This window comes from Pteropus alecto, unplaced genomic scaffold (assembly GCF_000325575.1).
Source record: "Pteropus alecto unplaced genomic scaffold, ASM32557v1 scaffold313, whole genome shotgun sequence".
In the NCBI taxonomy this organism is placed as follows: domain Eukaryota; kingdom Metazoa; phylum Chordata; class Mammalia; order Chiroptera; family Pteropodidae; genus Pteropus; species Pteropus alecto.
In genome coordinates, this window is record NW_006434832.1 from 2,409,541 (window position 1) to 2,423,737 (window position 14,197).

The 14,197-nt window shown below is 46.0% G+C and overlaps 1 protein-coding gene across 1 annotated transcript in view; it reads left to right on the forward strand.

Annotated features, from left to right (window-relative positions):
* Nucleotides 1-655: 655 nt before the first annotated feature.
* Nucleotides 656-14,197, forward strand: part of ITGB3 (integrin subunit beta 3) — a 32,908-nt gene continuing 19,366 nt past the window's right edge. The window contains exons 1-7 of the mRNA XM_006910177.3: nt 656-767; nt 8,197-8,392; nt 9,283-9,535; nt 10,785-10,947; nt 11,587-11,748; nt 13,379-13,474; nt 13,882-13,971. Coding sequence (XP_006910239.1) covers nt 744-767; nt 8,197-8,392; nt 9,283-9,535; nt 10,785-10,947; nt 11,587-11,748; nt 13,379-13,474; nt 13,882-13,971 — 984 coding nt within the window. The 5' untranslated portion in view covers nt 656-743. The remainder of the gene's footprint in view (nt 768-8,196; nt 8,393-9,282; nt 9,536-10,784; nt 10,948-11,586; nt 11,749-13,378; nt 13,475-13,881; nt 13,972-14,197) is intronic.

Here is a 14,197-nt window from a genome sequence, read left to right on the forward strand (position 1 = left end):
TCAAGATCATGACATGGCTAGTAAGAAGATTCAGAATTCAAACACAGGCCTTCCAACTCCAAAATTCGATGTTCTTCCAGCTTATATCAGTCAGCTTTTTTCTAACATTTCTGCTGTTCTCCCTTGACCAGTCTATATGTGATGGGAAGCTTGAGAACATTCCAGAAAATTAGCTTTTCCCTGGTAGGCCACTGGGACACTGCCATGGCCACCCCTTCCAATATTTAGGCTGCATGTTACTGTTTGAACATCAGGGCCTTGGATCCCCTGTGTAGTGGCTGTGACTATAGCACCAGAATAATTGGAGAGAGGACACAGTGCCACTCCTCTGGACCTCAGGATTTCATGTGCACAATGTAGGTGGCAAACCAGTTAATTAAAGCCTTTCCATCGGTTCTGAGCTGACACTTTGGGTCCACGGCTCAGCTTTGCTCTCTTACTGGCCATCACTGTGGCGCCATCAATGGCGGGTAGTGAAGAGTTGCTCTCGACCTTTCTTATTCTCCTTTTTCCTTATCACAGGGCCTGTGTTTGGTAAACGTCTGTGGTCTGGTTAGGGTGTGTTTGTGTGCATCCGAGAGCTATGACCTGGGCGATAGGGAGAGTTGGGAAGGATGGGCAGACCAGTTACTTCATCAAGTCAGATCAGGGCTAATTAATGCCTTTGTTGCTCTGTCGCAGGGCCCAACATCTGTACCACACGCGGTGTGAGCTCCTGCCAGCAGTGCCTGGCCGTGAGTCCCATGTGTGCCTGGTGCTCAGATGAGGTAAGGAACCTAACTTAACTCCTTCCCCAGGCTTGGTCGCTTTCGTGCAGGAACAGACCCATGGGATAACTCCTCTCTCCTAAATACACAAGCGCCTTGTCCCTTCTGAGTAAAACAAGGGCAAAGCCTTCCCACTGGTAGATGCCGACATGAGCCATTATAGGGCTGTTACTCGAAGTGTCACCCAGGGTCCACGGTGTGGCCTGTGGCTCTGGCCAATTACCTTGGTCCTCCTGGCCTCACTGTAGCCACTGCCATCCTTTACCACTCTTTGCTTACTTCTTGTTGGGGTGCAGCACCCCAGGGAAGCAGGGCTTCAGGTCTCAAAAGGAGAGGTGGGAGAGAGTTACAGGTATACAAGGGATGCTGTACCTCAGAAGTTTTTAAAGGCAAGTAAGAGAGGGGTCTTGCCCTCGTGCGGGGGCCTGTTTAGTCAGACCTTTTCTCTTCCCCTTTTCTCTCTGATGATTGGGCCCCGTAGCTATCTATACCTTTTTCTCTCTTCCTCTTCTTTTCTTCTTTCCTTCCCTCTCCTAGGTGTCAATGAGGGAAGGAGCTGGGCCAATTTGGTGAGGACGGGAGGATGACAAGAAAGGGTTAGCTGTGTCTAGGCAGAGGGTTTGTTGTGTCTGGGGCCCTAGGGAATGAGTGTGTCTGAGGGAATGGCTATGTTTGTGGCTGGGACGGGAATCTGGAGCTGGCAAGACCTGGCTGAGGTTGGGAGGGTGGTGAGTGTGGCTGGAGAGATTCCAGTGATTACAGAGTCTGAGGCTGAGTCATTAGCCTGGCCCCTTGCAGGTGGTTACCTGAACTTCTGGCCTAACTGCTTCTCAGCCACCTGAGGTACCCTCTCTGTCACGCATGTTTCTGCCCTCTGTGGTTTTACGACTGCTCTAACCCAGGCCCTCATTCTCTCTGTCTGTTTCTCTTCCCAGTCTGCTGAGTTTCCTAAAAAGGCAACCTCCCTGACAGGCGGGTATGGGGGGAGGTAGGGGAAGAGAGGCTGTGTTTATGCCTCCATAAGAGGACTGCCAGAGGCAGAGGCCAGCCCAACACACTGATTTGGCCTGTGTGCAGTTCAGCACGGGAACTGCTTCCAGAGGCAGCTGCCCAACATCTGGGCCACACTGATTTCATTTAGCAAATGAAATATTCCCTGGGGCTGGGAGTTGGGGTGGGGAAGGGGAGGGTTGAGTTGTTCCCCCCCATCCCCTCAGGTTCTCCACCCCTCTGGGCTGAGCTGGCTGCTCAAGTGTGGTGTGGCCTCCTCCCTTCTCATTTGCCATTCCTCCTTCCCTTGGTCACCGTCATGATATTATTAAGCTTCTTTTACAAGGAAGTTGGAATTCAACAGCTGGATCCTGGAAGAAGGGAAAGCTGGATGGGGAGGGCGACCGATTGGATTGGATGACCTGAAGCTGGCTGGAGCCGAGGGGTACGGGCGGCGGGGGGAGAAGCCCTAGTGTCACTCACAGGATGCTCCCCCTCCTCTTTCCTCCTTTTCAACCCAAAGCAAGAGAAAATGGAGACAACTGTAGCCCAGAGGAGTCTAGGGAAGAAGAAAGTGCACATATTATTGGAGTATCTGTCACCTCTCTTGGTCTACATAGGGACAAGCTAGATAACTGAGGGATGCTGAGGCCTGACCAAATAAAGCCCTTACACCTCGTGATCAGATTTCAGAGAAGCAAATGTAGATTACTTTTGATGACCCTTGTGAATTTTGTCCCCTGGGACAGACCAGGGGAGGGCAGCTGTTGGTAAGGGGGAAGGTACAGGGTAGGATCAAAGCATAAGGTAGGACCAACCTAGGAATGGGGAGTGGGGTCAAAGAGGAAATGGGTGCATCTTGGACCAAAGAAAACTAATAAGAGGAGGAAGAAGGTCCAATAAGATATTCTCTGGGAGGATGGAATATAAATAGGAATGTGGGGGAGGTCAAGGATTTAATGAATGACTACAACTATCTCTGAGCTAGAGGGAAGGACGGGGAGAACAGGAGCCCAACCTAGGAATGAGGAGTGGGGTCAGAGAGGAAATGGGTGCATCTTGAACCAAAGAAAACTAATAAGAGGAGGAAGAAGGTCCAATAAGATATTCTCTGGGAGGATGGAATATAAATAGGAATGTGGGGGAGGTCAAGGATTTAATGAATGGCTACAACTATCTCTGAGCTAGAGGGAAGGACGGGGAGAACAGGAGCGGGGGAGGAGGGGAAGAAGGGAGAAAGGGAGAAGAAAAGGAAGGGAGGAGGGAAGGACAATAGAAGAGCCCCTTGTGGGGCAAAATGCGTCAGCCAAGGAGGAATGGGAGGTGGGAATCCCAGGCTGTAACCTAAATATGGCTGCAATGTTTTTCCTGAGGGCTTCCCCTGCACAGACTGAGTTTAACTGTTGAAAGTGCCTTGGCTGTTGACTTAACCAAAAGTGAACCACGTGGGCCATTTTGTAAGTGATTTGTTGATTAATCAACCCTGGAGAGCCCTCTGCTTCTGCCTCCCCTACCTTGGCTGTTGTAGGCAGGATTGGCAGTGTCTAGAAAAACAACTGGTTGGGCTCAGCTTTCTCTTGGTCCTAGAGGACAGCATCTCTGGGTGTGTGTAGCAAGCGCTTGGCTGGGCAACAGGAAAACATAGCCAATGTGGATGAGTGCAGAGTTTTGGGCCCATCTGCATAGGGTGTGTTCTGGGGGGATGTGGATACTCACATGGGTTGGGGTGCTGTGCTATCTTTGACTTGTGAATCTAGCAAAGAGGCCAGCCTCACACAGAGATACAACTTGTGGTCTTGGCCTCAGTGACGCCATGTTGGAATCTAGACCCTTCCAAACTTGCCTGGTGGTGAGAATTACTTGGGGTGTTTTTAATATAAAGGTTCCCGGGATAGACCCTGTACCTATTGCATCAGAATGGGTTGTTATGATAGCAAGTTTGGCAAATACTGCTAATTGAAAGGGCTGACCATTGGGGTCATGATGGGTGGAGGTGGATTTAAAGTTGCCAGATAAAATACAGGACACTCAGTTAAATTTGAATTAAACAACAAATTATATTTACTATAAGCATGTCCTAAATATTTGCTAAATTTTCAAACCTAAGGTGGAGGGAAATACTAGGAATTTTAATGTAGTCCTGAGTGCACATCAGAAGGTGGACCAGCTCACACTCAGCCTGATATTCAGGGGTGAAAGAAGAATGGGTTTGGGTCTAGCAAAGTAGAAGACTCCAACAGGACTCGCTTATTTTCTTCTTTGCGTCTGCAGGGGAAAGGTTTAGGCTACTTTTCGTTCCTTTTTAGTCATTAACATAATTTTATTCTCACTGCTCTGCTGCTATTTTTTCCTTTCCACCTTTTTTCTTTTCTTTTTTTAATCTGGAGGATTAATGTTCATCTTGAGAGTTTTACTCTACCTTGTAAGTGTAAAAAAATATATATGTATATAATATTAAATGAGCTCCTCTCCCTGTAAACAATGGGGTGTGAGTTCTAATAACCATGAACTAAAATGCTTTCCTATTCCTCTCCTTTTTTCTGTCTCCTCCACACTTCTTGTCCCAGTGATTTCTTGTCCTCACTGGGTGTCAATCAAGAGAACAGTGGTAGTTTATTTGGATGGGGGGTATTTGGTAACTCTCTGGAGAAAAAAAATAAGTACCAGGACATGTTGTGTTTTATTCTTCAAAAACAGAGTATACAATAATGGTAATAGTTACATCAGTAATAGTAGAAAAGAGTCACCTTCTATTTGCATTTACTTGTTTAAATCACATCAAAAGGATTTGAATATATTTGACTTATAGTGAGATTTTTATATTTTGAAAGCATTTCACATTCATAGTCTTATTTTATCCCCTGACCAACTTTGGCTGATAGGGAGGATAATGACAGTTAATCATGCTGTACTTCCCCAATTTCCAAAACGAGTTCAATGGAGAATGGGAGTAATAGCATGTGCCATTCTTCCAAGAGAGGGTGGGAATTCGGCTCCCACGGCACGTGGGCTAGAACCTCCCACCTCTCTGCTTCAGTCTTCCTTTGGGTCTTTGTTATTTTTGCCCTTTTAGTGTCATATCCGGTTTCACTGGGAGCTAAAACTCTGTTTTTCCTCCTTCTTCCTTCCAGTTTCTCTCTGAGTCACCTGGAGACATTCCTTCTACCTTCTCAGCCTGGGTTATTTAGAAAAGGCATGTTGCCCAAGTGTATTGAGGTCACTGCCTTGGTATTCTGCGACAGGAGGCTCTCGGGGAGAGCGTGGCTAAGGGGCAGGCCTGTTATGTTCCTGATCTCTGATGTCAGTGACCACAAGGGGAGGGAGGAAGATAGTTTTTGTTTCTTAGTGTTTATATTTCTAAGGAAATTCATAACAAACCATAAGGACTGTCAGCAAGGCTTAGTACTTCAAACTTTCTTCTGAGAAGCATTGTCATGTTAGAAAATGGAGTCAGGAAACCACCCCCCTTCAGACTCCAAACATTCTCTCCCTTTGCTGATGCTTCTTAAAGATACATGACGGCCTCGCTGTTCTCATTCGGTGTCCTGGTCTCACCCTTCCCTCTCCTTCATCTGTTTTAGTCCTGGAAAGGCTCTGCTCCTCAGTGCATCTTGGTCTATACAATCATTGCCTTTTATGGAAGGGTTTCTCCTTCGGCCTTTGCGGGCAACTGGAATCGGAGATAAGGTAGGAAGTTTTCTGAGCAAGGAAGAGACTGCTTCTTAAGGAAGAAGGGTTGAGAGAGATGGGTAGGGGCAGCAAGAGGTATTTGGGCACAGAAAAGCAAAGGGCTCATGAGTTCTCCCCTCCGCCATTCTGTCCTCTTCCAGAGTTGAGTGTGGGGAGGGGACTTTCATTTCTCTCAGAGACTTCAAAGATCTATGCTGTCCCTGTTAGAATCTCTTGAGCCAGGAAGGTTAAATTATGTGCACTATTTCCCACTGCTGATACCATTTCTCTACCTCATACCCATGAAGCTGAGAGAAAGAAAGAAGCTGCTGGCTTCCAGAAGCTCTTCTTTCCACTTTTTGCCCGGACCTGGGTGGTCCTCATATCTTTGTCTTAGTCCTTGCAGGGTGCTATAATGCAAATACCATAGACTGAATGACTTAACAACACACATTTATTTCTCACAGTTCCGTAAGCTTGGAAATACAAGATCAAGGTACCAGCAAATTTGTGTCATTGATGGCTGCCTTCTTGCTATGTCCTCACGTGGCAGAAGGGGCCAGGGAGCTCTCTGGGGCCTCTTTTTAAGGGCACTAATCTCATTCGGGAAGGTTCTACCTCATGACCTAATTACCTCCCAAAGCTCCACCTCTTAATATCATCTCCTTTGGGGGCCAGAGTTTAACATATGAATTCTGGGTGGACACAGACATCCAGTCTGTAGCACTGTTGGTGGTGTCATGTTTCCATCCACGTAAGGAAGCTGTTCAGCCTATCCGGAGGACTGGGCAGGAGAGGGAGAGGGACTCCGAGCATCTGGAGGGGTTTTTAGGCTACAGAATCCAGATTTTTAACATATGGATGGCTCCTTGTGGCCCAATCCCTCTCCTGGAAATACAGCTGCCAGCCATATCCTCATCTTGCATTCTACTCCCTACCTGGGGCATTTTCAGGTGTGACTCTTCCTGGGCCCACTGCTTCCACATGCTTGCTTCTCTGCCTTGAGTCTCACTCTTTACAGAATGTAGTACAACATATCATTTTGTGAGGATAATTACATTCAGACTATCTAGTTAGCATCTCACTTCTGCCACTTCCTAGCTCGTTAACGTTGGGCAAGTTACTTAACTGCTCCAAGCCTTAGATTTCTTACCTGTAAGATTGGGTTCCTCATTTGTGAAGCCTCCAAGCCTCAGATTCCTCACTTGTAAAAGAATAATAGTTCCAGCATTATAGGAGGATTGCAGCAATCCATGTAAAGCGCTTGTCACAGGGCTTGCCATGCAGAAAGTGTTCAATAAATGTTAGCACTAGTAGTTCCGGGATATTGGCGTGACTTATTCTGCTTCTTCTGGAAGTGGTTGTGACGGGGTGGGTAGGGATGGGATGGTGGTTTGAGGGCCCGAAGGCCTAGATATTGTGAAATAGGTCCAGGGAGGGGTTTTCCAGCTTTCCCGCCAGTCCCCTCAACCTGGCAAGGAGCCCTCGTGGACTTCTGCCCACACAGACCGGCTAAATTTGCTAAATGTCAGAGCAGAAAAGGAAAGAAAATACCATGTCATCTCACCCCCTTATCAAATAGGTGAAGTAACTGAGGCTAAAAGGAGCAAAATAACTTATCTGAGGTCACATAGCTAGTTAGCGGCAGACCTGGGATTGAACTTGTTTCCTGATTTCCAGCATTTATCCCAGTGCAGTGTGTCTCCCATTCAATATTCAGATGTAAACACACAGAGCTCCAGAGGGCCGTGGAACACGCACCAGAGTTTTTGAAGGGTGCTCAACTGGCTCTTTGTCCAGGATAAGGAAGGAAGCTTGAAGTGATAGGACAGCCTCTGGCCAGTGGCCTGGCATCATGAGATTTGCCCAAGCTCGTGAAGTTTATTCAAAATTAACTTATACAGGAACGAATTATTTATAGAGTATCTTATAATAATAGCTAACATTTATTGAGCACTTACCCCATGGAAGGCCCCATGCTCTGTGTTTTAAATGCATTGTCTTATCTAGTCCTGCATAACATCCCCGTGAGGCTGGGGCTATTATTATCTTTATGTTATAGCTGAGGAAACAAGGAAGGAGAGATTAGGTGACACTAGTAACTGGCTAGTAAGAGGCCATGCTGAGATGTAGCCTCAGCCAATCTACTCCTGTGCTCTTAGCCCCTACTCTCTGCTGCTACCCCATAGTTCTTCCCCTATCACCTCTGTGCTAAGTCCTGGTTGGGTGCTGGGAACAGAGAGGAAACAGAGAGGAAACACAGTGGCTTCCAAACTGTTTTGACCCTGACCTCTAGAAAGAAAAACATTGTATATCATTATTTGTTATACATATTATACCCCACTCTCCAACATATAAATGTTTCAGGAAACAATATTTACTTTTGTATATAAACATTATTTATATGCTTTGATACTTTTTGTTCTATCTGATTGCATTTTTATTTAATAAATGGAGACCCACTACATTGATTTTTGGGACCCGCAAGTGGATTGCATTTCACAGTTTGAAAAATTCTAGTTTAACAGACATCTTACTGTTTTGGCTTCCTTCTTAGCTACGAATCCAGAAACAGACACTCACCCAACCTTTCTGTTACCTCGGTTTCCTCCTTCTGTACAATGGGACTACGGTCTGTCTTAGGATAGACCACATGAGTTCATTTACTCTGGTTTAGCTCCAAAATGTTGGGTAAGCTCCAGAGCCTACTGGAGATAGAGAGCCACCATAGCTCCTGATCACAGCTGCCCCTTGGGCTACTGTCTTACAGGCCCTGCCTCTGGGCTCTCCCCGCTGCAACCTGAAGGAGAATCTGCTGACGGATAACTGTGCCCTGGAGTCCATCGAGTTCCCCATCAGTGAGGCCAGCATCCTGGAGGCCAGACCCCTCAGTGACAAGGGCTCTGGAGACAGCTCTCAGATTACTCAAGTCAGTCCCCAGAGGATTGCGCTCCGGCTCCGGCCAGGTAAGGATGCGGCTTATCATGGGGCAATACCAGACAGATGGGCACGGGGCATGAGGTGGAGGTCTGAGCAGGAAGCCTTGGCAAAGTAGCTCACAATGGAAATAGGGAGGGAAGAGAAGGATGTTGGGAGGAGGTGTGGGCAGGAGAATGGAAGATAAATGTAAGGTGTTGGGACTTGGAGTCAGAAGATCTGAGTTTGCATCTTGACTCTCTTATATATTAGCTTTTTAATCTTAGGAAAGTTACTTAACCCTTCTAACACAGTAGGTACTCAAAAAAAGTTTGTTTCTTCTTTCCTCCAATGCCTGTTTTACCTAGCTTATAGCTTCGTGTTGAGGCGCAGATGAGATGTAAGATGAAAAAACAATTTGTAAGCCCCTTTTCCATGTGAGATGTGGCAAGGGAATGGGGGCAGAAAAAAAGGGGCAGGAGGCTTTCAGAGGGAGGATGTGTTAGGCTTTTCGAAGCATTGATTTTGACTTTCTAATTAAATCAAAGAAAATTTAAGAGAGTACCTTTTACATGCAAGGCCTGTATTAAGTGCTGTGGGATTCAGAGATGGGTGGGACACAGTTCTCACGTTTTACAGAATCTGTAGTGTAGTAACTGCTGCAACCTCTAGGACTGGGTGGTAGACCCTGGAGATCCAGAAGATTAGGCAGATGGGCATTTAGAGATGGCGGAGAATTTTAGAAAATGGAAAAGAAAGATGAAAAGTAAGAGGATCAAGAGATTGGGAGAGGAATAGACTTGCAAGGGGAGAGGAGAAGGGACCAGGGCTTTCAAGTTTGGCTTGATCAAGAAGTTACTTTATCCTAACTGTGTCCAAATCCACTTATTAAGTCTTAGAGGGAGAAGAGGAGAAAAACTAACATCCTTCTGCCTTCCAGATGATTCGAAGAGTTTCTCCGTCCAGGTCCGGCAGGTGGAGGATTACCCTGTGGATATCTACTACTTGATGGACCTGTCTTACTCCATGAAAGATGACCTGTGGAGCATCCAGAACCTGGGTACCAAGCTGGCTTCCCAGATGCGCAAGCTCACCAGTAACTTACGGATTGGCTTTGGGGCCTTTGTGGACAAACCCGTGTCACCATACATGTACATCTCCCCACCAGAGGCCCTCAAAAACCCCTGCTATGAGTAAGTCCCTCCACTAGAAGCCAAGGCAGCACCCTCCTCTTCTCCCCAGGCAAGTCAAAGTCCTGGTTTCTATTTCCAGCTCTCGGGTAGCTTTGTTGACTGCCTTCTGGCCAAATCATAACTCCTCTCTTCCTTGGTCTTCCTGTCTGGCAAGTAGGCCAGCCTGTTGATCTGGAGTATTGTGTCGATAGAGTCCAAGGCTGTTTGGATATCTAGAAAGAAAATCCATCAGCTTCTTGGTCTTGGTCACAAATAAATAGGAGACAAGAGAGAATGGGAGAGAAATGAGATCCAAAGTTGAGAGAAATTTATGGATAAGTAAATAGAGGAATTATTTCATTTTACTGTCATCATTGCCTCATCACCAAGAGTATGAGTCTTACAGGGTTAAAATGCAAGGAATTAAGTCCTAGAGGAATATAAAAAGTGGGAATGATATTTATTGAACTCTTTAATAGTCTGTAAATTGACAAGGGTGCCTCTGTTGACACCTTGGCTTATTACTGAATGGCATGTTTATTTAATTGTTGGAGACTATGGATTATAATAATTTAAAATGGTGGTTACTGAGCCTGACAAGGTATGAATTTACTTTTTAGTTTCCAAAGTTATATGACATGCCTTTTTAAACTCCTGTCTTAACAGGGGTCGTAAGATTCCCTAGTAAACATGTCAGCCATCAATTAAACAAACAAGCCACTGGTCTGGTGATAGAAATACTCCTGTCTGGCACAGATTTATCAATTTATTGATAGTTCAGGGACATTGTTATTGATGAACTTTTGCTTTATTGTTGTGTTAATGTTACTTTAGAAAAGCATTAAATATGAGGTGATAGCAACAACTAGAGCCTCACTCTGATCTAAGCACTTGATATGTGTTAACTCATTTAAGCCTCACAACTCTTATGAGATATGTGCTATCACATCCCCATTTTCATAGGTTAAGTACAGAGAAACTTGCTTAGGGTCTCATGATCTAGAAGTAGAGGAGCTGGGATTATGAACGCAGGCAGTCTCATTCTGCAGCTCACTCTGTTATTCTCTGGGCTAGCTGGAGGTAAGGTCAGTGTGATGCTTCAGGTAATTTGAAGGGTGACTTTGAATCTGAACTGTTTGAGTAATGGTGGTTGTATAGAACTGACATGGGCACACCACTATCCATATTTGTTCCCCTCTCTTTCCCCACCACTCCCAGCACAGCCTTTTCCATCATGGTGTCTACTTAAATTATCTCCCTCCCTTCCCAGTATGAAGACCACCTGTTTGCCCATGTTCGGCTACAAACATGTGCTCACACTGACTGACCAGGTGACCCGCTTCAATGAGGAGGTGAAGAAGCAGAGTGTGTCACGGAACCGAGATGGCCCAGAGGGCGGCTTTGATGCCATCATGCAGGCGACAGTCTGTGATGTGAGTTTGGAGGGCATGGAGTGCCAGGTGTGGTTAATGCAGATCAAATGGGGAAGGAAGTGGCTCAATGGTAGTGATTCTGTGTGAAATAAGGGAGGAACTAAGCAGAGCTTTATATAGTATAAGCAATAAGTTGCTCCCAATAAAGAAGCTCTGCTTATATCCATTCCCTGGCCAGAGCTGACATTTTTTTGAACCTCATAGTCCCAGATGTTTTTTGGGGAAAGCATCATCTCACCTTCTCTGGAAGCCTATAGAATCAAGCTGTATTAACTTAAGCTCAGCAGAGTGGGCAGATGTTCAGATAGGTTTTCTTTCAGCCCAGCCCAGCTCTGCAGATGCAGGTGGGTTTCTAGATGGGCCATGTGATTATCGTTAGAAGAGTTATATTTAGAGTTGAATCAGGTGTCTTTCAGCTGCTTGAACTAATCTGCTATGAGATTGTTTTCCTAAGAGAACAGAAACCCCCGAATTGGAAAGTTCCAGTTTGTGTTCCGAGGACTGGGACTGAGTTCCTTCTCTAAGACGACTTGTTCAGACCTTCAGGCAGGGAGGTCCTTGGTTCTTTTTTTTCTGCCAACGACATGGCTAAAGTTGCTTTCTCTCATTTGCCTTTTTTTTTTTTTTTTTTTTAAACAGGAGAAGATTGGCTGGAGGAATGATGCATCCCACTTGCTGGTGTTTACCACTGATGCCAAGACCCATATAGCACTGGATGGAAGGTTGGCAGGCATTGTCCAGCCCAATGATGGGCAGTGTCACGTTGGCAGTGACAACCATTACTCTGCCTCTACTACCATGGTGAGATTGGCATCACCTATGGTCCCTGTTCACTATGGCCTACTGCCTTAACCTGGGCAGAGTCTTGTGTAAATGTGAAAATGGCAGTCCTTCCTCTGGGCAGGGTTTAGGGCTAGTTTCAGCCTGCCCTCACCCCCACCTCCATCAACTGGACATCTTCATCCAGGGTACAAACTGCACAACGATTAGAAATGATCTTGCCTGTGGTCAGTGTTACAACTACCTCTACTGCCTCCAGTATCAGCAGAAGCATCATGGCATCCGAATGGACCCAAAGGATTTTTGCAAGTCTAGCTGGAAAGCAGGCCTTCCTGTCTACTGTGCATGGATCAGCCCCTTCTTGGAATACCATGCTTATCTGTGGTTATTAGAAGGAGATAGAGGAAAAAGAGTCAAAGATCATCAAAAGCATGGAGAGCTGGTCCTGTGAGGAATGGTTACAGGGCTCACAGTCATTTAGCTTGACGGAAAAAGGCTAAAGGATGATTTAGCTGACACATGAGAAGACTTCTTATACATTGTTTTCTATGGCCAAATAAAGTTAAATAAGAGGAAATGAGTTTCAATTGGAAAAGGAGAAACTGCTTTTAGGCATAAAGAAAATGTACAGATCCTCAGAATACTGATACTCTGGGTATCTGGGGGGAGATGTGAATTTTTCATCTCTTAAAGACAATATAGCAACTACCTCATCTAGGTGGCTTAAAGGTACACTTATGTAAAGTCAGGAGCCTGTGCTGATGACCTCATGAGCTATCCACAAGGTCTAGGATCCTAGGGACATGTTCATAATTCACCAGCATCTCCACTGTGGCTTGAATTCCTTGGTGTCAGCCATATCTGAGTTGAACACTACCCAGCAATGGGTGAGTCAGTAACCATTGACACCTAACCTATGCAAGACTCCTTACCAGGGGCTGAGGGAGGTAAAGAGATGATATGGAGGTCCTACCCTCAGGGGGGTTTTAGTTTAGTTGAGGAGATGTGTTACCAACAACACGAGATGCATGATCAGTGCTAAATGGGCAGCACAATCAATAAGGCTTTAGATATTCAGAGGAGGAAAGCTTGTCATGAGCTGAGATGGTCAAGGAAGCCTCATGGAGAAGGTAGGACCTGAGCTGGGTCCTAAGGAAGGAGGAGGATTACCAAAAAGAAGGCTGCTCTAGGTGGCAGAAAGAGAGTGGGCCAGGTCAGTGTTAAGTGGAAGAGGGAGAAAGGTCGATGATGATTAGTAAGGAAGGTTGGAAGGGCCATGTGGTGGGGATTGCATGTACCAAGCCAAGGCATTTGTCAGTAGCTGCAAAATAGGAGGAAGCTTGTAAACAATGAGATCGAACAGTACTTGGCCCATGGAAGCTGCTCCTTGACATTAATGCATTGAATTTGAGTAGGAGGAAAGAGGTGCTTAGTTTTGACACTGCCATCCTATACCTCTTCAACTCTCTCTGGAGTTCACAACTGGCTTTGTGCTGCTACTTATCCCCTTACCTTATGTTCATCATGGGAAAGATTCAAGCACCACCACTGCCTACACTGTGGCCCAGAGAAGCCAAGTTCTATGGCTTAGAGTTTGGGGATATATGTGAATAGACTTCTTAACTAACCTCCCTACCCTCCCTTTTTATAGGATTATCCCTCTCTGGGGCTGATGACTGAGAAGTTATCCCAGAAAAACATCAATTTGATCTTTGCAGTGACTGAAGAAGTAGTCAATCTCTACCAGGTGACTATGCTACCAGGACTTCCTGGAGTGGCAGTGGGGCCTGTGATGGGTGGACTTGACTCAGGGAACCAACCCACGCAAGCATTCGCCATGGTCCCCAACCAGGAAAGATCCTCCTCCAACCTGTTCCCAAGAGTTAATGATTCATCTCCAACCTTGAACCTAGCAGGATGTGTATGTTGATGTTTGCAGTGGGGTAGGGGAGAAATTCCATGGGGTGAGGGGTGTGAGAAGTTTTCTTTAATTTTGCTCAGGGTTGAAAAACTGCTAGATTCCTGGCAATGACAAGTAAAATATCCTGTCTTTCCCTCAATCTTCATTTTGAGAACCTCAGCCTGATTTGGGGAGGGCTTCTGGAGACCACTACCTTTGTTTGGTCAGCCCTGGACATCTGTCTTCCTTTCTAGAACTACAGTGAGCTCATCCCAGGGACCACAGTGGGAGTTCTGTCCACCGATTCCAGCAATGTCCTACAGCTCATTGTTGATGCTTATGGGGTAAGTGTTTTGCGCTGGGAATGGGCCTGCTAAGAGACCACCTCACTTGGCATTACCCAGGAGGGCTCCAATTTGGGAGTCCTGGCTGCTAGTCCACTACCTTCCTCATGTTTTTCCAGGGGCTGGGCGATGTTCAACACTGGGAGCAACGCAGTCTTCTGAGAAAGAAATGGCTCAAAAAGGAATGCCAGGCCATGTTAGAAACAATGTGCGAAGAGCTTGGAGG